The sequence below is a fragment of the Scyliorhinus canicula genome, chromosome 18, assembly GCF_902713615.1.
Source record: "Scyliorhinus canicula chromosome 18, sScyCan1.1, whole genome shotgun sequence".
Lineage (NCBI taxonomy): Eukaryota > Metazoa > Chordata > Chondrichthyes > Carcharhiniformes > Scyliorhinidae > Scyliorhinus > Scyliorhinus canicula.
In genome coordinates this window covers 67,951,993-67,976,058 of record NC_052163.1, presented here as the reverse complement: position 1 = coordinate 67,976,058, position 24,066 = coordinate 67,951,993, and the positions used below count along the sequence as shown (strand labels likewise).

The following is a 24,066-nucleotide window of genomic DNA, read 5'->3' as shown; positions in this document are numbered from 1 at the left end:
AGACAAATTCTCAGTATAATTATTGAGGGGTGCAAGAAGGTTATGTTTTCTTCAGCCTGGTCAGCAGCCAAAAATCATAGAGGGCGAGATCTACCGGCCGTGTTGCACCCAAAAAGCAGCGGTGTGAATCCTGCCCATTGTCGGCGAGATCACTTTCTGGCAAATCTGCATATTACAGTGAGACATCTAGTCTCACTCCATAATGCACTCTTGAGATCTAACCAAGGCGTAAGATCTAACCCACTCGCCTTGGAGATCTCAGGCGAGCACCGTTCAGTGCTGGTCTTCACAAATGGGGACCAGACAGAATGTCATTGTAGGGGTCTCCCACAAAAATAACATCCTGATCTCTCCCTGCGAGGAGTTCTGCGAGAGGAGCTCACCAGTGCAGAAAATGGGACAAAGTGTGGCCTCAGCCACGGTTCCTCACAGAGGCCCCTGATCTGTCCGAATGGCCATTCGACAGTGTAGAGTTTCTCGGCCTATGGTGCCCAGAGTCTCTTTTGTTCTGATATGTATAGTCTTTAGTTGCTTTGTTTTATTTTGTTTTGTATGATTAAGAACGTATCTTTTTTAAAATAAATTATTTCTTTGACTTTATTATTCAAAGAGTTCTTGTCTTACCTCGTAAATTAATGGTACTTCCAGACATGCATTAATTGGAGCAATTTTATAATTGGACAAATCCAAATTGAATTTATCTAAAACTGACAGAGAGCTGTTGTGTGCATTTTCAGCTGTGAGAGGTTAAGAGAGAGTTTTAGCTGGAGCATTCAGCTCCAAACAGCATTGTTGGCATCAACTGATTGACATCAGGATCGCCTCTGCATACTTGCAGTGGCCATTCATTGTGCACCAGTTTGGTGTCTGGCACTACTCACTCCACAAGTGTGCATGCACCAGAAAACAGGTATGGCGGGACGGAGGATCCGCCGATTGTTTTTGTTACAAGCTCCAATTATTGCTTGCTTAATGCTCTGTCCAGTGGTATAACTACTCTTATGAGGGCTGTAAACTATTCCCACCAGTGGCTCCTCACCCTTTTTATTTTGAATCTCCTGAGCACAAATCTATTCTCACGACAGCCCTGTACCATCCTTTACTAGCAAGGCTATTTCTTCTCCCTTTTTATTGGCTTTTAGAAATGTTGAGTACCTGGGGATATTTATCTCCTAGCTTTTGTCACTTTGTAACCATGTTTCTAATGTCAACTGGATCTAAACCATTTGTCTCTAATTTATCTATCTTATTATGAATGCTTTGTACATTCAGATAAAATACTATTTTTGCTATTATTATTTATTCACTGATGCACTGTTAGCATTAAAAGCTGTCCCTTCCTGTTCCACTCTGCTTGTCTTTAGTCACACTGCTCTATTGACCCTTTTGATTTAAATCGTTCTTCCTGACTTCCCCCTTTGACCCTCTTTTAGTTTAAAGAGGAAAGGACAATCAATTATTTCTTGTATCACCTAATTCCTTTCTAAATCTTTGAGGGATTAGGCCTCACCCATTTCCTGGAATCCCTGACAGCCAGACATACTCTGTGGGTAATAGAAGTCTGAAATAGAAACAGAAAATGCTGTAAGTACTAAGCAGGTCTGGCAGGGTCTGTTCTGATGGAAGTTCATTATGAAAATGAAATTAAATGAAAATGAAAATGGCTTATTGTCACAAGTAGGCTTCAATGAAGTTACTGTGAAAAGCCCCTAGTCGCCACATTCCGGCACCTGTTCGGGGAGGCTGGTACGGGAATCGAACCGTTCTGCTGGTCTGCTTGGTCTGCTTTAAAAGCCAGCGATTTAGCCTTGTGAGCTAAACCAGCCCCTAAAAGAACGTTTAATACGTTACTGATCTCGATTAAAGTTTTTACCGTTAATAGACGTTATAATAGACGTTATTAACGTTATTCTCATCACAGATGCTGCAAGACCTGCTGAATACTTTCAGCATTTTCTGTTTTTATTGCCAACCAATTCTGTAAGCAACTTGCACTAACATCAATGAATCTCTTTCTTTATGACTGTTCTCTAAGGCTGATTCTAGAATATTCCAGTCAGTAACCTTACTATGTTATGAGCTGATATTGAGATTATATATACAGGAGGAGAGGTTATGACATTTCCTGCCGTTCCTGTAACTCATTTCATCACATGGTGCAACTGAAATTCAAGGTTAAGAAATTGGTAAAGACAGTCAGCAGGGTGGCACAGTGGGTTATCCCTGCTGTCTCACGGCACCGAGGTCCCAGGTTCAATCCCAGCTCTGAGTCACTGTCCATGTGGAGTTTGTATATTCTCCCTGTGTTTGCGTGGGTTTCGCCCCCACAATCCAAAGGTGTGCAGGCTAGGTCAATTGGCCATGCTAAATTAACCCTCGAGTGGAAAAAATTAATTGGGTACTCTAAATTAAAAAAAAAAGAACTGGGAGAGATCATGGAGAGTATTAGCTCCATGCAGATGGAGAAGGCGCCAGGACCAGACGGAATCCCGGCAGACTTCTAAAAAACATTTGCGACAGCGCTGGCCCCGCACCTGCGGGAGATGTTCACAGTCTCGCTGGCTAGGGGCACACTGCCACCTCCAGTAGCACAGGCCGCAATCTCGCTAATACCTAAGAATGACAAAGACCCAATAGAATGCGGGGCCATACAGACACATCTCACTACTAAATGTAGACACCAAAATATTGGCCTAGATCCTAGCCAAAAGGCTGGAGGACTGCATTCCAGATGTAGCCGCAGAGGACCAGATGGGCTTTGTCAAAAGTAAACAGCTAACATAGAACATCAGGCGCCTGCTGAACGTGATCATGACCCCATCCGGGGAGAGAACAGCTGAGGTGATTGAATCCCTAGACGCACAAAAGGTCTTCGACTGAGTCGAGTGGAAGTACCTCATAGTGGTACTGGAGAGGTTCGGGCTCGGCTCAGGGTTCACCTCCTGGATGAAGCTGCTGTACAAAGCTCCCATGACAAACAACACCAGTTCCCAGTACTTCCAGCTACACAAGGGCATCAGGCAGGGATGCGCGCTGTCCCCACTGCTTTTAGCCCCAGCAATCAAACCACGAGCGATCACTCTCAGAACAGCAGAAAACTGGAGGGGGATCCAAAGGGGAGGCAGAGAGCACAGAGTCTCGCTCTATGCAGATGACCTACTTCTCTACATCTCGGACCCACAAAGCAGCATGGAAGGAATCATTATGATCCTGAAAGAGTTTGGTGCCTTCCCGGGCTACAAACTCAATATGAGCAAAATCGAGATCTACCCAGTGAACCCGCAAGGGGGAGGGGCAGTGCTGAGGGGACTGCCGTTTAAACAAGCCCAACACAAATTCCACTACCTGGGGATCCAAATCGCTCACGACTGGGCGGGGGTTCACAAGTAGAAACCGACCAGTCTGACAAAGGAAGTCAAAAAGGACATTCAATGATGGAACATACTCCCACTCTCCCTCGTGGGGAAAGTGCAGACGATCCCCGTGTGTGCGTGGGTTTCCTCCGGGTGCTCCGGTTTCCTCCCACAGTCCAAAGTCCAAAGATGTGCAGGTTAGGTGGATTGGCCATGATAAATTGCCCTTAGTGTCCAAAATTGCCCTTAGTGTTGGGTGGGGTTACTGGGTTATGGGGATAGGGTGGAGGTGTTAACCTTGGGTAGGATGCTCTTCCAGGAGCCGGTGCAGACTTGATGGGCCGAACGGCCTCCTTCTGCACTGTAAATTCAATGAAAATGAACGTGCAGCCCAGGTACCTCTTCCTACTTAGATCCATCCCAATCTATATCCCCAAGGCCTTTTTCAACTTGCTGGACAAGTTAATCATTGTGTTTGTATGGGGAGGGGAGGGGGTGAGAATGCTAGGATCCCAAAGAAGGCCCTACAGAAAAAAAAGTCCAGGGGAGGGCTAGCCCTCCCAAAACTACAATACTACCACTGAGTGGCAACAGCAGAAAGAATAATGGGATGGATTAAGGAGCCAGAAGCCGAGGGGTCCGTGCAGAGGAGGCCTCCTGCAAGGGGACCTTGCTATGGGCCCCTGCCTTGGCGGCAATCCCATCCCCACCCAAGAAACACTCCAGCAGCCCAATGGTGGTCGCCACCTTCCAGACCTGGAACCAATTACAGCAGCAATTTGGCCTGACCGAAATGTTTGACAAAGTCCCCATCTGCAACAACCTTAGGTTCTTACCACATATACAGAACATACATACAGAACATACAGTACAGAAGGAGGCCATTTGACCCATCGAGTCTGCACTGACCCATTTAAGCCCTCACTTCCACCCTATCCCTGTAACCCAATAATCCCTCCGAACCTTTTTGATCACAAAGGGCAATTTATCATGGCCAATCCACATCCACGTATATGCAAGACTCAACCTAACGCAACTAAAGGTGGTACATAGAGCCCACTTAACAAGAACCCAAATGAGTAGGTTCTTTCTGGAGATGGAGGACAGATGTGAACGGTGCCAAGGAGGCCCAGCCAACCACACCCACATGTTCTGGTCTTGCCCAGACTTGCTGGGTACTGGACAGCCTTCTTCGAGGCTATGTCCAAAGTGGTGGGATGAGGGTGGAGCCCTGCCCGAAAGTGACGGTCTTCGGGGTATCAGACCAGCCAGATCTCTTCATGGGGACAGGGGAGGATGCCCTTGCCTTTACCTCCCTGATTGTCCACCGTAGAATCCTGCTCGACATGTGGTCAGCAGCACCACCCAAAGCAGGACTGGCTGAATGATCTATCGGAATTTCTCAAAATGGAGAAAATCAAATTCGCAATCCGGGGGTCGGAAGATGGCTTCCTCAGGACATGGAAGCCATTCACCCAACTGTTCTGGGATTTGTTCATGGCCAACGAACAAACAAATATGTAAACAAGTAGCCAAGAGCCAGGGGAAAGTAGCCAAGACATGAGAAAAGGGAGGGAAGACCCGGAGGAGGGGGGGGGGGGGGGGGGGGGGGGGGGGGGGGGGGGGGGGGGGGGGGGGGGGGGGGGGGACAGTGCAAGAGGGGGTAGCCAAACACAGCTGAAAAGAAAGGGGAGCTGAAGAGAGGGAGAAGGGGGGAAGGGGGCAGGGAAGGGGGTGGGGAAGGGCGGGGCAGGGAAGAAGGAAGGACAGGGGGCAAAGAATAATAGAGGGGAGCCAGAGGGCGAGAAAGACGAGGGAACACAAACTTGAAGGAGAGCACGGGAAACAACAACAACCACAATGAAAACAGCAGGACCGACAGACGGCCGAGGCGGAGGCAAACACACAACAGCAAAAACCAACCGGGAGAAGCAAATAACATCAGGGGCGCCGCCCACCCAGTTTTGTTTTGTTTGTTCTGTATGTATTTTAATTTTTTTTAAAACAGTAAAGAAGCGGGGAGAGAAAGCCCCTTCTCAATGTCATGTATAACTCCGTTGCTTCTCTGTATGTACACTTCCCAGATTTTATTTTCTCACCCCTTGGTATTTTAGTTATGTGATGTTTTTGTTATCTCTTTTTGGTTTCTCGATGTGTATATCTGTAAATATACCATGTATAAAAAACTCAATTAAAAACATGCTCTAAAAAGGTTTGTTTGGAGTCACTAGCTTTCAGAGCGCAGCTCCTTCATCAGACTCACCTGATGAAGGAGCAGTGCTCCGAAAGCTAGTGACTCCAAACAAACCTGTTAGACTTTAACCTGGCGTTGTCCGACTTCTGACTGTGCCCACTGTACCATGATCCATTGGCGTTGCCTGAGGTACTCTGTGCTGCTGCAGCTGAAATCAGAAGATCCTAGAAGAAATGAGCAGTTTCGCCAAGTTGGAAAAATCTTCGCCGGCAGCAGCAACTTATGTAGCGGACGATTCAGGCCATTGTTTTACTTGAGAAGTGAAGGATAGGATTATATTGAAAGAAGAGGCGACAAATGTGGTGTTTATAAACCAGCAGATGGCAACCGGAAAGTTGAGAAAAATTGAAAAAATAGAACGAGAGCAAACTAGCCAAGTACATTAAGACAGATTAGAAGAGTTTTAACAAGAGTATAAGAAGGAAGAGAGTAGCTGAAGTAAATGTTAGAGGCAGAGATAGGAGAAATTATCAAGGACAATAAGGAAAAAGCAGAGATGTTGACCAAATATTTTGTGTGTCTTCACATAAAAGATACACATTATTTATCGGAATTAAAAGATAAGCAAGGGACTAATAATAGTGAGGAATTCAAGATAAATAATAAGAAGTCTTACAACACCAGGTTAAAGTCCAACAGGTTTGTTTCAAACACGCGCTTTCGGAGAACTGCTCCTTCCTCAGGTGAAATCCTAGGTGATTTCAGGTGAATTCACCTGAGGAAGGAGCAGTGCTCCGAAAGCTTGTGTTTGAAACAAACCTGTCGGACTTTAACCTGGTGATGTAAGACTTCTTACTGTGCTCACCCCAGTCCAACGCCGGCATCTCCACATCAAGATAAATAATGACAAAGGAGAAAGATTATTAGAGAAATTTACAGAATCACAAAATTGTTATGGTTCAGAAGGAGGCCATTTGGCCTATTGCTCTCCAAATGAGGATCATGACTGGTGCCATTCTCCTGCCTTTTCCTCCTACCTCTCCACATTGTTTTTATTCAAATAATCATCTAATGCCCTCTTGAATTCTTTGCTTGAACCTGCCTCTACCACACTTCCAGGCAGTGCATTCCAGACCCCAACCACTCACTGCGTGAAAAAGGATTTTTCTCACATCATTTGCTTCATTTGCAAATCACTTTAAATCTGTGCCCTCTTGTTCTTGATCCTTTCACAAGGGGGATCACTTTAACCCCATCTACTGTGTCCAGCCCCCTCATGATTTTGAGCATCTCTATCAAATCTCCTCTTAGCCTTATTCTCTCCAAGGAAAAAAGTCCCAACCTCTCTAATCCAACTTCATAACTGAAGTTTTTCATACAAGGAACCATTTTTGTAAACCTCTTCTGCACTCTCTCCAATGTGTTCACATCCTTCCTACAGTATGGCACCCAGAACTGTACATAATATTCCAGTTGAGGTCTAACTAATGTCTTAGAACATAGAACATAGAACAGTACAGCACAGAACAGGCCCTTCGGCCCTCGATGTTGTGCCGAGCCATGATCACCCTACTCAAACCCACGTATCCACCCGATACCCGTAACGCAACAACACCGCCCCCCCCCCCCCTACTTTTTTTTTTAGGACACTACGGGCAATTTAGCATGGCCAATCCACCTAACCCGCACATCTTTGGACTGTGGGAGGAAACCGGAGCACCCGGAGGAAACCCACGCACACACGGGGAGGACGTGCAGACTCCGCACAGACAGTGACCCAGCCGGGAATCGAACCTGGGACCCTGGAGCTGTGAAGCATTTATGCTAACCACCATGCTACCGTGCTGCCCCCATGCTACCGTGCTGCCCGTCTTGTATAAGTTCAGCTTAACCTCCTTGCTTGTACTCTATGACCCTATTAATAATAATATAATAATTGCTTATTGTCACAAGTAGGCTTCATTGAAGTTACTGTGAAAAGCCCTATGTTTTATCCTTAGGCTTTATTAACTGCTCCCTCTACCTGTCCTGCCATCTTCAATGGTCTATGCCCTTAAGAATAGACAGCCCTTAAGAACTTTATTCCTTATTTTATAATGTCTCCCAAAGTTCATCCTACCAAAATACATCACCTCACATTGAACTTCATCTGCCATCTATCTGCCCACTCCGCCAATTTGTCTATGGTTTTTTGAAGTTCTACACTGTCTTCCTCATAGTTTACAAATCTTCCAAGTTTTGTGTCATGGGCAAACTTTGAAATTGTCCTCTGTACTTCAAGATCTAGATCATTAACATATATCAGGAAAAGCAAGGGTCCCAACACTGACCCCTGGGGAAATCCACTACAATCCTTCCTCCCTCCAGCCTGAAAAATATCCATTGACTGTTACTCTCTGCATCCTATTATTCAGCCAATTTTGCACCCATGTGTCTTTTATTCAATAAACTATAACTATTCTCACAAATTTGTTATGTGGCAGTTTATCAAATGCATTTTGAAACTATGTACACCACATCAACAGCATTACTCTCATCGACCCTTTCTGTTACCTACGCAAAAAACTACAGCAAATTAGTTGAACACAATTTCCCCTTGATAAATCCATGCTGGCTCTTCCTAATCAACTCACATTTTTCTATGTGACTACTAATTCTATTCCGAATAATTGTTTCTGGAAGCTTGCTGGGGCAATCCTTACAAACATTTTTGAACAAGACATTGTCAATTCTCCATGCCCCTAGCACCTCCCCTGAGTGTAGAGAACACTGGAAGATGATGGCCATTGCCCCTGCAATTACAGTTCTCGCTTCCTTCAATGTCCCTGGATGCATCTTTTTTTTAAATAAATTTAGAGTACCCAATTAATTTTTTCCAATTAAGGGGCAATTTAGCGTGGCCAATCCACCTACACTGCACATCTTTGGGTTGTGGGGGTAAAACCCACGCAAACAAGGGGAGAATGTGCAAACTCCACACAGACAGTGACCCAGAGCCGGGATCGAACCTGGGACCTCGGCGCCGTGAGGCAACAGGGCTAACCCACTGCGCCACCGTGCTGCCCTCCCTGGATGCATCTTATCTGGCTTTGGTGCCTGGTCAACTTTAAGTACCGACAGTATATTCAACACTTCCTCCTCATCAGTTTTGAACCCTTCAAGGCACAGAGTCTCCTTTTCTGTCTCCACAGCCTAGGTAGCGTCTACCTCCTTGATAAAGATGGATGCAAAACATTAATTTAATACTTGGGCAGCACGGCGGCTCAGTGGTTCGCATTGCTGCCTCACAGCATCAGACACCCGGGTTCCATTCCAGCCTTGGGTCACTGCATGTGTGGAGTTTGTACTTTCGCCCCATGTCTGCGTGGGTTTACTCTGGGCGCTCCGATTTCCTCCCACAGTCCAAATCTGTGCAAGTTAGGTGGATTGGCCATGCTAAATTGCCCCTTAGTGTCCAAAAAAAGGTTAGGTGGTATTGTGCAGTTATAGGGATAGGGTGGGGGCATGGGCCTAGGTAGGGTACTCTTTCAGAGGGTCGATGCAGACTCGATAGGCCAAATGGTCTCCTTCTGCACTTGGTAGTGGTTCTTTGGTTCTATGTAACTGCAGCAGGACTCTCACCTAAGCCATGCCCCTACCTCCGTGTGTAAATCCCCTTTCTGGTCCCACACCAACTCCTCCTTTCCTATCCTTTTATTATTTATATGCCAACAGAGGACTCAATGGACAAATCCCCAGGATCTGTTGGCCTACATTCCAGGGTTCGAAACAAAGCTGCTGCAGAAATATTAGATATGCTGGATATGATTTTCCAAAATTCCCTCGAGTCTAGAACTGGCCGAGCAGATTGGCAAAGATAACACCAAGAAAGGAGGGAAAGAGAAAACAGGGAATTACAGTTCAATTATCCTGACACCAGTCATTGGGAAAATGCTGGAATTTATAGTGAAGGATGCCTTAACAATGCAATGTGTAAATTATGGGATGCTCAGGAAAAAGTCAACATGGTATTATGAAAGGAAAATCATGGTTTGGATTCTCCGCCGTTGGGATGCTCCGTTTTGCCAGCAGCCCGGAGATGTCCCGACGGCGTGGGGCTGCCCCACAGTGGGAAACCCCATTGACCAGCTGGCGAAACAGAGCATCCCGCCGGCTGGCTGAACCAGAAATCTGGTGCAGCGGGACTGAGAATCCAGCCCCATGTTTATCAAATATATTGGAGTTTTTTCAAGGAAGTAACAATAGATAAATAAAAGGGAGCACATAGATGTTGTGTACTTGAATTTCCAAAAGGCATTTGATAAAGTGCCACACAAAAGTTAAGAGTTCATGGGTTGGAACAATGCATTAACATGGATGGAGGACTGGTTGATGGACAGAAAGCAGGCAGTAGAGATAAATGGGGCATTTTCAAGTTGGCAAGCTATGAATAGTGGAATGCCACAACGATCAATGCTGGAACCGCAATAATTTACAACCTATATGAATGACTTAGGTGAAAAAACAGAAGGTAATGTATAGAACATAAAACATAGAACATTACAGCGCAGTACGGGCCCTTCGGTCCTCGATGTTGCGCCGACCCGTGAAACCATCTGAAGCCTATCTGACCTACACTATTCCATTTTCATCCATATCATCCAGTGACCACTTAAATGCCCTTAAAGTTGTCGAGTCTACTACTGTTGCAGGCAGGGCGTTCCACCCCCCTACTACTCTCTGAGTAAAGAAACTGCCTCTGACATCTGTCCTATATCTACCACCTCTCAATTTAAAGCTATGTCCCCTCGTGTTGGTCATCACCATCCGAGGAAAGAGACTCTCACTGTCCACCCTATCTAACCCTCTGACTATCTTATATGTCTCTATTAAGTCACCTCTCAGCCTTCTCCTCTCTAACGAAAACAACCTCAAGTCCCTGAGCCTTTCCTCGTAAGACCTTCCCTCCATACCAGGCAACATCCTAGTAAATCTCCTCTGAATCCTTTCCAAAGCTTCCACACCCTTCCTATAATGTGGTGACCAGAACTGCACGCAGTACTCCAGGTGCGGCCGCACCAGAGTTTTGTACAACTGCAGCATGACCTCGTGGCTCCAAAACTCAATCCTCTTACTGATAAAGGCTAGCACACCATATGCCTTCTTAACAGCCCTATTAACCTGGGTGGCAACTTTCAGGGATTTATGTACCTGGATGCCGAGATCTCTCTGTTCATCTACACTACCAGGAATCTTGCCATTAGCCCAGTACTCTGCATTCCTGTTACTCCTTCCAAAGTGAACCACCTCACACTTTTCCGCATTAAACTCCATCTGCCACCTCTCAGCCCAGCTCTGCAGCTTATCTATGTCCCTCTGTATCCTATAACATCCTTCAGAACTATCCACAACTCCACCGACCTTCGTGTCATCTGCAAATTTACTAAACCATCCTTCTACACCCTCTTCCAGGTCATTTATAAAAATGACAAACAGCAGTGGCACCAAAACAGATCCTTGCGGTACACCACTAGTAACTGAACTCCAGGATGAACATTTGCCATCAACCACCACCCTCTGTCTTCTTTCAACTAGCCAATTACTGATCCAAACCGCTAAATCACCTTCAATCCCATACTTCCATATTTTCTGCAATAGCCTACCGTGGGGAACCTTATCAAACGCCTTACTGAAATCCATATACACCACATCAACGGCTTTACCCTCAGCCACCTGTTTCGTCACCTTCTCAAAAAACTCAATAAGGTTTGTGAGGCATGACCTACCCTTCACAAACCCGTGTTGAGTATCGCTAATCAACTTGTTCTTTTCAAGATGATTATAAACCCTATCTCTTACAACCTTTTCCAACACTTTACCCACAACCGAAGTAAGGCTCACAGGTCTATAATTACCAGGGTTGTCTCTACTCCCCTTCTTGAACAAGGGGACAACATTTGCTATCCTCCAGTCTTCCGGCACTATTCCTGTCGACAAAGACGACATAAAGATTAAGGACAAAGACTCTGCAATCTCCTCCCTGGCTTCCCAGAGAATCCTAGGATAAATCCCATCTGGCCCAGGGGACTTATCTATTTTTACACTTTCCAAAATTGCTAACACCTCCTCCTTGTGAACCTCAATCCCATCTAGCCTGGTCGACTGTACCTGAGTATTCTCCTCGACAACATTGTCTTTCTCCAGTGTAAACACTGACGAAAAATATCCATTTAACGCTTCCCCTATCTCCTCTGATTCCACACACAACTTTCCACTACTATCCTTGATTGGCCCTAATCTTACTCTAGTCATTCTTTTGTTCATTCTTTTGTTCATGATGCCTCCAGAGGGACGAGAGGCAGAGGTGGTGGTTGCCATGGACGCAGAGAAGGCCTTTGATCGAGTGGAGTGGGAATATCTCTGGGAGGTCCTGGGACGGTTTGGGTTTGGGCAGGGATTTGAGGACTGGGTCCAGTTGTTATATATATCAGGCACTGGTAGCGAGTGTGTGGACAACCGGGGGAGGGGGGTTGTCAAGAGTAGGAATAGGAGAGGGAAGATTTCACAGATCTACAAGGAACTGATGGAGTGGGGGAGAGCCCCAATAGGAGAGGTGAAGAGAAAGTGGGAAGAAGAGCTGGGTGGGGAGTTGGAGGCAGATTATGGGAGAAGGCCCTGAGGCAAGTCAATGCATCCTTGTAGTCTGCCAGGCTTAGACTGATACGATTTAAGGTGGTCCACACATTATGATCGCTGCAGGGGTTTGCCCAGAGATGGCAGCCGTTCATCGACTTCTTCAAGAAAAATTAAGCTGTCAGCAGGGGAGGGGGGGGGGGGGGGTGCATAGGGGGTTGAGTAAGGTTAGGAAAACCAGTGGAAAATGGGCTGGGGAAAAGAGGTCCTGTTTGTGTAAGCCATGTTGGCTGGGGCTTGTTACGGAGGCGGTGGGGTAGGGGGGGGGGGGGGGGGGGGGGGTGGTTATATTGTTTACTTCTTGTTGAAACCTGATGTTTAAAATTGTTAAAATTAAAGGGCAGCACGGTGACCTAGTGGTTAGCACAACCGCCTCACGGCGCTGGGTTTCGCCCCCACAACCCAAAAATGTGCAGAGTAGGTGGATTGGCCACGCTAAATTGCCCCTTAATTGGAAAAAATAATTGGGTAATCTAAATTTATAAAAAAAAAAAATTGTTAAAATTATAAATGCCTTCAGAAAATATTTTCTAAAATAAAAACGTTACATTCCTGAGTCACCCACCCTTAACATCCTGGGGGTTACCATTGACCAGAAACTGAACTAAACCAGCCATATAAATACTGTGGCTAGAAGAGGAGGTAATCGGCTAGGAATCCTGCAGAAAGTAATTCACTCCCCAAAGTCTATCCACCAACTACAAGGCACAAGTCAGGGACGTAATGGAATACTCTCCACTTGCCTGGGTGAGTGCAGTTTCAACAACACTCAACACCATCCAGGACACAGCAGCCTGCCTGATCAGCACCCCTCCCACCACCATAAACATTCACTTCCTCCATCATTGGTGATCTATCAACAAAATGCACTGCACCAACTCGCCAAGATTCCTCCCACAACTGCAACCTCTACTAATATGCATTCTAGAAAAACAAAGGCAGCAGACACATGGGTACACCACCACCTGCAAGTTCCCCTCCCAGCCACAGACTATCATAACTGGGAAATATATATTCCTTCACTATTTCTGTGAAATCCTGGAACTCCCTCTCTAACAGCACGGTGGTGTACCTATACCACATGAAAGCAGCGGTTCAAAAGTCAGCTAACCACCCTTGAAAATAAGACATTCACATCTGATGAACAAAAATAAATAGGTCCACAGACCTTATAAAAGCTGGGAACCATGAAAATGCGCTTCATTTCCCACATACCGATAAGGATCACTGCTGCAGACCAAGAACATGAGCTGATAACTGATGACAATCTAGCAGTTCCTGAATACTGCAGAATAATGACTTGCATATTAAAGTGCCTTTCATGGCCTTGGGACATCCCAAAGTGCTCCTACTTTTAGGATATTGTCACTGTTGCAGCCTGGGGAAATATAACAAGTAAGCAATGTGAGAATTGTGCAAACCATCTGTTTCAGTGAGGGTATTGAGAGATTAATATTGGTCAATATCAACCCCATTCCTTCACCTTCTTCATGAAGCTGGAAAGAATGGAAGCTTTGCTACAGGGATTGTTAAAATGTCAGAATACCATCAAAAATGCTTGTTGGCCATTATACCGAGAGAACAGAATACAAGGGGATAGGAGATATGGTTCAGTTATACAAAGCCTCGAGCAGACCACACCTATTGTACTGTGAGCGGTTTTAGACATCATGGGTGGGATTCTCCGTTAGCCGACGTCAAAATCGGGAAATGCGATTGGGTGAAAAATAGCTTCCGTTGCCAAATCGCACCTCGAAAGCGGTGTCAATGCGTTTCACTCAGCTCGTACAGTAGACACCATTTGCATATCATTAGCGGGGCCTCCGCAATTCTCCGCCTCCGATAGGCCGAGTTCCCAACGGCATGGTTCACTTATGCTTTTAAAAACCGTGAAACCGGCTGAGGGAGAGAGTGAATCGCCATAGTGTGCTGACAAGTTGTGCCGCTGGCTGGGGGAGCTTCTGCCAGGGCCGGGGGAGTAGTGGGGGGTGGCCAGGAGGTGGGCTGTGGGGTCAAAGAACAAAGAAAAATACAGCACAGGAATAGGCCCTTCGGCCCTCCAAGCCCGTGCCGACCATGCTACCCGACTAAACTACAATCTTCTACACTTCCTGGGTCCGTATCCCTCTATTCCCATTCTATTCATGTATTTGTCAAGATGTCCCTTAAATGTCACTATCGTCCCTGCTTCCACCACCTCCTCCGGCAGCGAGTTCCAGGTACCCACTACCCTCTGTGTAAAAAACTTGCCTCGTATTTCTACTCTAAACCTTGCCCCTCGCACCGTAAACCTATGCCCCCTAGTAATTGACCCCTCTATCCTGGGGAAAAGCCTCTGACGGGGTGGACGGGCACGGAACACCATTGCCACAGCTGGCAAGGCAGCCATGCAGCTGCGCACACCGCTAACAGTCCACTTTGAACCAAATGCCATGGATTGTATAGGTGTCCCCCCCCGCCCCAGGGCACCCCTCTGGTGCCCTCTGGCCCCAGCTGACCTATCAGCTGTATGGGCGCACTCCAGTATAAACTGTCCCATCTTCCTGGGATAAGTGTATGTGGGGAGTGCAATGTGTTTTTGCGGCTGCAGCTTGTCAGCCTCCCGAGTGTCAATCACGGATCTGCCGAATCCCGCACTTTTCTCATTGGAATCGATTTGTAATTGGTGACAGAATAGGCAGAAGTAAAGACACAGTTCTCTGCAATGGGGAGCATGAGTCCGGAAGGCTGTGTTGCTAGCCCAGTACCAGTATTCAGGACATCTATTTGGGGCTGTAGAGGAACTTGCAGTGGGAAGGTAAAGATCCAGTTATCGTGGTCCATGTTGATTCCAATGACATAGACAGGGTTAGGAAAGGAGTTATGGTTAGGGATTATGAGTAGCTAGGGGCTAAATTAAAAAGCAGAACCTCAAAGGTAATAATCTCTGGATTATCTATGACCTGAGCCACAAGCAAATTGGTGTTGGGCAAATAAGATTAGAGAGATGAATGCATTGCTTAAAGACTGGTGTGGGAGAAAGGGGTTTCGATTCATGGGGCACTGGAGAAAGTACTGTCGGGATGGTTTTCACCTGAACTGTTCAGGAATCAGTGTTCTGATGACTCAGATAACTAGGATGATAGAGAGGGCTTTGAACTAAATAACGGGGGCAGGGGGAAACAAAGAATAAATAAAAGCAGGAGGCCATATGGCCCTTCGAGCCTGCTCCGCCATTCATTATGATCACGGCCAATCATCAAGTTCATTACTCTGATCCTGCTTTCCTCCCATATCCCTTGATTCCTTTAGCCCCAAGAGTTATATCTAACTTATTCTTGAAATTTCACGTATTGGCTTCAAATACTTTCTGTGGTGGTGAATTGCACAGATTTTCCACTCTCTGGGGGAAGAAATTTCTTCTCACGCCAGTCCTAAAAGGTTTACCCCGTATCCTCAAACTATGACCCTAGTTCTAGATTCCCCAACATCGGGAGCATTCTTTCTGAATCTACCCTGTCTATTCCTATTAGAATTTTGTAAGTTTCTATGAGAACCCCTCTCACTTTTTTAAACTCTAAAAATAATCCGAACCAATTTAGTTTCTCCTCCTATGACAGTCCCGCCATCCCAGGAATCAGCCTGGTAAACCTTTACTGCACTCCCTCTACAGGAAGATAATGACACCCTTCCTCAGATAATCACACCAAAACTAATAATAATAATCACTTATTGTCACAAGTAGGCTTCAATGAACTTACTGTGAAAAGCCCCTAGTCGCCACATCCCTGTTCGGGGAGGCTGGTACAGGAATTGAACTCACCGTGCTGGCATTGTTCTGCATTACAAGCCAGCTGTTTAGCACACTGTGCTAAACCAGCCCCTGCACACAATAGTCCAGGTGTGGCCTCACCAATTACAGTAAAACATCTTTATTCCCATACTCAAATCCTGTCACTATGAAGGTCAACATACCATTTGCCTTCTTTACTCCCTGCTGGACCTGTGCGCTTACTTTCAGCGATTGGTGCACAGGACACCAAGATCGCAACCAGTATCTACCTCTCTCAATTCACACTCATTCAAATAATAATCTGCCTTCCTTTTTTTAATCATGTGAGAGGAGATAGAGTAAATTATAGGGAAATAATAAGGTAATAGTGTAGTGGTAGTGGTTTGTGTGAAGATAACCAGAGTATGACAGGAAGGGACAGAGCGTATAAACTATAGAGTGCACAGTAAACAAGGCCAGAGATTGCAAAAATGGTGAAAAGACAGAGTTAATGGTTCAGGATCTGAATCTGTGCAGCATTCATAACAAATTGGACAAATTGTTACCACAGATAGAAATGAATATGTCTGACCAGATAACCATGACAGAGACATGGAAACAAAGGTGACCTAGGCTGGGACCTGATCATGAAAATGAAAATGAAAATCGCTTATTGTCACAAGTAGGCTTCAAATGAAGTTACTGTGAAAAAACCCTAGTCGTCACATTCCGGCGCCTGTTCGGGGAGGCTGGTACATTGACAAGTATTTAACATTTCAAAAAGGTAGGAAGCTAGGAAAAGGTGGTGGGATAGCTCTGTTAATTAAGTTAATTAAGAATGTCATTAGTATTGAGAAATGATCAAAAGAGCAAGATCAGTTTGGATTGAGATAAGAAATAGGAAAGGTGAGAGGTCACTAGTGGGCGTAGTATATAGGCTCCCTAACAGTAATTACACAGTAGGACAGAGTGTACAGGAAGAAATAAATGGGGCTTGTAACAAAGGTATTGCAATAATCATGAGTGACTTTAATCTTCATGTAGGTTTAACAAATCAGATTGGCAAAAGTAGCCTGGAACATGAGTTCAGGGAGTATATTCGGGACAACTTCTTAGAGCAGTATGCTCGAGAGTCAACCGGTTAGCAGACTATTTTGGACCTTATAGTGAGACAGGATTCATCAATAACATCATTATAAAGGAGGCTGCTGTTGTGTTATGTACTCTGGTATAACACACCTGCAACTGGATGCAGCTTTAATCAAAAGATACTCCAGACCTTGAAGTTAGTTCAATCTGATTCATTGAACTAGTAGCACAGTTAGCACAGTTCTCTATGAGTTCAACTCTCTGCTAACCTAGGTGTGGTTACTCTGCCTGACTGAGCCAGACTAGCTCTTAGCCACATGCTGGAGGTGTGATACTGTACATACACCCTGACTCACTCTGTAGATGTTCATCAGTGGAAAGAGGCGGATTGTCAGTGCTTCCCGCCTTTTGTAGTGAGATACCGCCCCTGGGTGTATGCCTGCTCATTGGTCATGTCCTGTTCTCGGTGTTCATTAGCTGCCTGTCTGTATATCATTATCTGTATGTCTGTACATCATGACAGCTGCAATCATATCATGATAGAATTTTGTGTTCAGCTTGAAGGGGAGAAATGTGGGTCAAAAATCAATGTTGCAAATCTGAATAAACGTTTGTAAGGGTACAAAAGCAGGTCTAGTCTATTGGGAAATTAAGTTGAAAGGAGATGCAGTGACAGACAATTAAGGAAATACGTAATGGCCGGGATTCTCCAATCCCGTGGCCAAGTTCTGACACCGGCGTGAAAGCGGCGTGAACCACTCCGGCGTCAACGGTCCTCAATTGTCCGGCATGCTCCCCTTCCTAGGGGGCTAGGTCGGCGCCGGAGTGGTCCCACAGCTCCAGCCGGCACGCCACGGCTGGCGTGATTCCGCGCATGCGCGTGGGTTCCCGTGTCTGCGCTGGCCCCTGGGAAATATGGCGGAGCCCTACAGTGGTCTGGCATGAAGGAACATAGGCCCCCACAGAACCAGCCTGCCCGCCCGCTGATCGGTAGGCCCCGATCTCGGGCCAGGCCACATGGAGGCCCCCCCCCCCCCCGCCACCCGGGATTGGATCCCCCCAACCCCCCACCAGGACGGCCCCCACACACAGAACCTCCGGTCCCGCCATGTGGGACCATACGTGACCCACGCCGGCGGGACTCGGGCCATCCCGGCGGCTACTTGGCCCGTCGGGGCCTGGAGAATCGCGGGTGGAGGCCGCTTTCCCCACACAAAAGGTGATGTTTTTGATGGCTAGAGGTGCAGGAGTACCTGGAGAAGATTTTACTCCTCTGGTGTGGCTGGTGGACGGATCCACAAACTAGGAGTGGGACGAGAAGAAAAGAGCTGCTGGAACAGAAAAGTCTTTGTGGTTTGCCACAGGATAAGATGGTGGAGGGCATGGCTCTGCCCATCCAATGGTCTATGGAGCAGCTAATAATAATAATAATCGCTTATTGTCACGAGTAGGCTTCAATTAAGTTACTGTGAAAAGCCCCTAGTCGCCACATTCCGGCGCCTGTTCGGGGAGGCCGGTACGGGAATTGAACCCGCATTGCTCTTTACAATTACAAGCCAGCTGTTTAGCCCACTGTGCTAAACCATCTTGTGGTTTAGCACAGTAAATTCAGCCAGCAGAGGAAGGAGGCCCTGGGAAACCTTGCCAAAGTTGTGGAACCGATCAGATCGGGAATCAAGAGAGTGGAACAGAGGCTGGAGTTCCAGGGCCGGGCAATCCAGAAAGTGGAGGAGGCGGTGGGGAGCATGAGCCCAACTGGTACATGGCTTTACTGTCAGGCTTACATCTGCCATACACACCCATGCACATCCAAACATGCAGACACACTCGTAAATATGCTTTTACCTCTTCCTTTGTGAACTGAGCAGGTTTGGCTTCTCCTTTCAGGGCTTGTGGCTCCATCTGTGGAATTAGACAAAACATCCAGATCACGATCTGATCAATAACTAATTATTCCCCACAATTGATGGGGATTATGGAAATACCCTTTCCACAGCAGTGCCTTGATCAAAAAGAAGCTAAAGCGAAGGAGTTTGCTACTTACTTAGGCCTGGGCCTGAGCTTAAACACTTACCTGAATCTCAGCTTTTGTATACTGACAATTCATTGCTGGATTATGACAAGAAATTTGTATTCCATACTTCATATTAAGAGTCAAAGAACATAACATTTTGGATGGTCCAAATTATTTGATCACGTTTACATTTTTTAAGGTCGAGTTCTGGGTGAAGGGCTGAGACCTACAGGACTTCAGAAAGGCTAAAAAGAACAGAGGCGTTAAAACAAATCAGGGAGTAGCGGTGAGATTTTGGGGAGGGTTTCACTTCCGGTGGCGGCTATGAATGAGTAAGTCGCACATTTGGTGGCTCCCGCTCGGGCCGGACTTTTGGACCTGTTCCCCCGATTTTCTTGAATTGAAAAATTGAGGACAGAGGCAATTGTGTACTAAATTCCCACATCAGTGCACGGAGAGGAGGACTAGAAGTGCTCACAAAGGCAGAAACAGAAGGACAGAGAAGGCTTGGGCTGAAGCTGCAGCGGGAGACAGCAGGGCGGAGGGCCGGACCTCTGGCTTGTCGACCCAGCGGTCAACAGAGCAGCTGATGAAAGTTATTCAGGAAGGCTTCGTTAAGCAGAAACGGGACTGCTTGGACCTGATAAAAGAGTCAATTGAGCAAATGGGGCTTAGATTGGATGCCCAAGATCGGGTGATCCAGAAAGTAGAGAAGGCTCTGGCTGACCAGAAGGAACATCAAACTGCGTTGGAGTTGGAGGTGGGGATGCTGCGGGACCAGCAGAAAAACCTCCTGGAGAAGGTGGAGGACCTAGAGAATAGATCCCGCCGGCAGAACTTGAGAATCGTTGGGCTCCCGGAGGGGTCCAAAGGAGTGGGCGCAGGGGCTTCCATGGTGGACATGTTTGTGAAGCTGCTGGGGGAATAGGACATTCTCCTGACCCTTGGAGGTGGACAGAGCTCACAGAGCACTCGCGAGGAAGCCGCGAACGGGAGACCCCCCGAGAGCAATGGTGGTGACATTCCACAGGTACTTGGGTAAGGAGCGCATGAGTAAAGAGGGAGTAAAGAGGAGCGCATGAGAGAGAGAGAGGGTGAGACTTCAGGGAAGAGCACTATTGGGTAAGACACCTGTTTGTTTGTTTCAAAATTGAAAAAAACCCAGTAAAGTGATGTCACACGAAACTGTGGCCTGATTGGCTGAAAGGCAGACTGGGCTAAATTTGAATATCGGGAGTTACTGATTGAAATACTAGTTTTGGTTTGACTTAGATTACCATTTTTAAGTTGATTTAAATTAGTTTTTTAAATTTCATTTAAATAATTTTTTAAATTTCAATTAAATAATTATTGTTAATTTGTTGTCAGATCAAGAGGGATAAATACTCAGTTTAAAAAAAAATCTAATTAAATAGTATACGGGGATTGGATTTAATCTGACAAAAAAACATCTTTCTAAAGTTTAATTTCAAAGGTTTAATTTAAAAGAATAATTCATGGCAGGACAGCTCCAAGTGGTCTGCTCCTCTTGCTCCATGTGGCAGGCTGGGGACAGTTCTAGTCCCCAGCGTCAGCATGTGTGCAGGAAGTGTCTCCAGTTACAGCTTCTGGAAGCTCGAGTTTCAGAGCTGGAGCGGCGGCTGGAGACATTGTGGAGCATCCGCGAGTGTCGTGGATAGCACGTATGGAGAGGTGGTCACACCGCAGGCTCAGACTCCACAGGCAGGAAGGGAATGGGTGACCACCAGACAGAGCGAGAGAGCGAGGCAGGTAGTGCAGGAATCTCCTGTGGCTATTCCCCTGCAGAACAGATATACCGTTTTGGATACTGTTGAAGGGAATGGCCTCTCAGGAGAAAACAGCAACAGCCAAACCGTGGCACCACGGTTGGTTCTGCTGCAGAGGGGAGGAGTAATAAGTGTGACAGTGCAATAGTTATAGGGAATTCAATTGTAAGAGGAATAGACAGGTGTTTCTGTGGCCGCAAATGAGACACCAGGATGGTATGTTGCCTCCCTGGTGCTAGGGTCAAGAATATCTCGGAGCGGGTACAGGACATTCTGGATGGGGAGGGTGAACAGCCAGTGGTCGTGGTACACATTGGTACAAATGACAAAGGTAAAAAAAGGAATGAGGTCCGAAAGGCAGAATATAGGAAGCTAGGAAGGAAGTTAAGAAATTGGACCTCAAAGATAGTGATCACAGGATTACCGGTGCCACGTGCTAGTCAGAGTAGAAATGACAGGATATATAGGATGAATACGTGGCTGAAGAGATGGTGTACATTCTTGGTTCTGTCTTCACAAATGAGGACACAAATCAGATCCCAGAAATGTTGGAGAATGAAAGGTTTAGTGAGAGGGAAGAACTGAGGGAGATCAACATTAGTAGAGAAATGTGCTGGGAAAACTGATGGGATTGAAGGCGGATAAATCCCCAGGGCCCGAAAATCTGCAGCCCAGAGTGCTTAAGGAGGTGGCTCTGGAAATAGTGGATGTATTGGTGGTCATCTTCCAGGATTCGATAGACTCTGGAACTGTCCCTGCAGATTGGAGGGTAGCTCACATCACTCTGATATTCAAAAAAGAAGGTAGAGAGAAAGCAGAGAATTATAGACCAGTAAGCCTAACATCAGCAATGGGGAAATGCTTGAATCCATTATCAGAAAGCAGTGGCAGGATCAGTTAGAGTCAGCATGGATTTATGAAGGGAAAATCATGCTTGACAAATCTGTTGGAATTCTTTGAAGAGGTAACCAGAACAGTCGACCGGGGAGCCAGAATTCTTTGAAGACGTAACCAGTACAGTCAACAAGGGGGTATATTTGCACTTTCACAAAGTCCCGCAGAAGAGATTATTGCGCAAAATTGAAGTGCGTGGGATTGGGGGAAATATATTGAGGCGGATAGAAAACTGGTTGGCAGAGAGGAAACAAAGAGTAGGGATTAATGGGTCCTTTTCACATTGGCAGGCAGTAACCAGTGGTGTACCACAAGATCGGTGCTGGGACCCCAGCTATTCACAATATATATGAATGATTTGGATAAGGGAACAAAGTGTAACATCTCCAAGTTTTCAGATGTTACCAAATTAGGTGGGAGGGTGAATTGTGACAAGGTTGCAGGGATCCTACAACAAGATCTGGACAGGTTGGGCAAATGGGCAAACCAATGGCAGATGCAGTATATTATGGATAAGTGTGAGGTTATTAACCTTAAAAGCAAAAACAGGAAGACACATTACTACCCGAATGGTTGTAAATTGGGAGAGGGGAGTGTGCAGCGGGACCTGGGTGTCCTTGGGCACCATTCGCTGAAGGTGAGCATGCAGGTGCAGCAGGCGGTAAAGAAGGCTAATGGTATGTTGGCCTTCATTGCAAGAGGTTTCGAGTATAGAAACCGGGATGTGTTGCTGCAATTGTACAGGGCCTTGGTGAGGCCACACCTGGAGTATTGTGTGCAGTTTTGGTCTCCTTCTCTGAGGAAGGATGTTCTTGCTCTCGGGGGAGTGCAGCAAAGGTTTACCAAACTGATTCCAGCGATGGTGGGACTGTCATACGCGGAGAGATTGATTAGGTTGGGATTGTTCTCGCTGGAGTTCAGAAGAATGAACGGGGATCTCACAGAGACTTATAAAATTCTAACAGGACTAGACAGGGTAGATGCAGGGAAGATGTTACCAATGATGGGTGTGTCCAGAATCAGGGGTCACAGCCTGAGGATTCAGTGGTAAACCATTTTGGACAGAGATAAGGAGACACTCCTTCACACAAAGAGTGGCGAGTCTGTGGAATTCATTACCACAGGAAGTAGTTGGTGCTAACCAATGATGGGTGTGTCCAGAACCAGGGGTCACAGCCTGAGGATTCAGGGTAGACCATTTCGGACAGAGATAAGGGGACACTACTTCACACAAAGAAATGAAAAAAAAATTGAAAATAGCTTATCGTCACGAGTAGGCTTCAATGAAGTTACTGTGAAAACCCCGAGTCGCCACACTCCGTCGCCTGTCTGGGGAGGCTAGTACGGGAATCGAACCGTGCTGCTGGCCTGCTTGGTCTGCTTTAAAAGCCAGCAATTTAGCCCAGTGAGCTAAACCTGTGGAGCCTGTAGAATTCATTACCACAGGAAGTAGTTGATGCTAAAACTTTGAATATATTGAAGAGGCGGCTGGATATAGTACTTGGGGAGAATGGGATCAAAGGCTATGGGGAGAAAGCAGGATTAGACTATTGAGTTGGATGATCAGCCATAATCGTGATAAATGGCAGAGCAGGCTCAAAGGGCCAAAAGGCCTCCTCCTGCTCCTATCTTCTATGTATCTATGTATTCTACAGTGGGCCAAGCAGACACGGAGCTGTAAAATGGGACAACAGTATCCTGCGGATCTACCAAGACCTGAGTGCGGAGATGGCCAGGAGAAGAGCAGGCTTTAACCAGATCAGGTCGACCCTTTTTAAGAAAAAGATGAAGTTCGGACTGGTGTATTCGGCCCGTCTCTGGGTCATGTACGAGGAAGAGCACTTTTATTTCAGGGCAGCAGGGTAGCATGGTGGTTAGCATAAATGCTTCACAGCTCCAGGGTCCCAGGTTCGATTCCCGGTTGGGTCATTGTCTGTGTGGAGTCTGCACGTCCTCCCCCTGTGTGCGTGGGTTTCCTCCGGGTGCTCCGGTTTCCTCCCACAGTCCAAAGATGTGCGGGTTAGGTGGATTGGCCATGCTAAATTGCCCGTAGTGTCCTAATAAAAGTAAGGTTAAGGGGGGGGTTGTTGGGTTACGGGTATAGGGTGGATACGTGGGTTTGAGTAGGGTGATCATGGCTTGGCACAACATTGAGGGCCGAAGGGCCTGTTCTGTGCTGTACTGTTCTATGTTCTATTTCGAGTTGCCTGCGGATGGCCTCGACTTCGCGAAAAGGAAAGGACTGGTGGTGGACTGAGAACTTTTGAACTTTGCTGCAATGTTCATGATTTTTTTTTTTAAGTTTCTCGCTT

The 24,066-nt window shown here is 46.5% G+C and overlaps 1 protein-coding gene across 4 annotated transcripts in view; it reads right to left on the bottom strand.

Moving 5' to 3' along the window:
- The window catches only part of unc13d (unc-13 homolog D (C. elegans)), a 495,771-nt gene that overhangs the window by 446,488 nt on the left and 25,217 nt on the right, over positions 1-24,066 (bottom strand). For all 4 annotated transcript variants that reach the window (XM_038777597.1, XM_038777599.1, XM_038777598.1 and 1 more), the window contains one exon: positions 18,905-18,961. In XM_038777597.1, the coding sequence (XP_038633525.1) occupies positions 18,905-18,961 (57 nt within the window). The remainder of the gene's footprint in view (positions 1-18,904; positions 18,962-24,066) is intronic.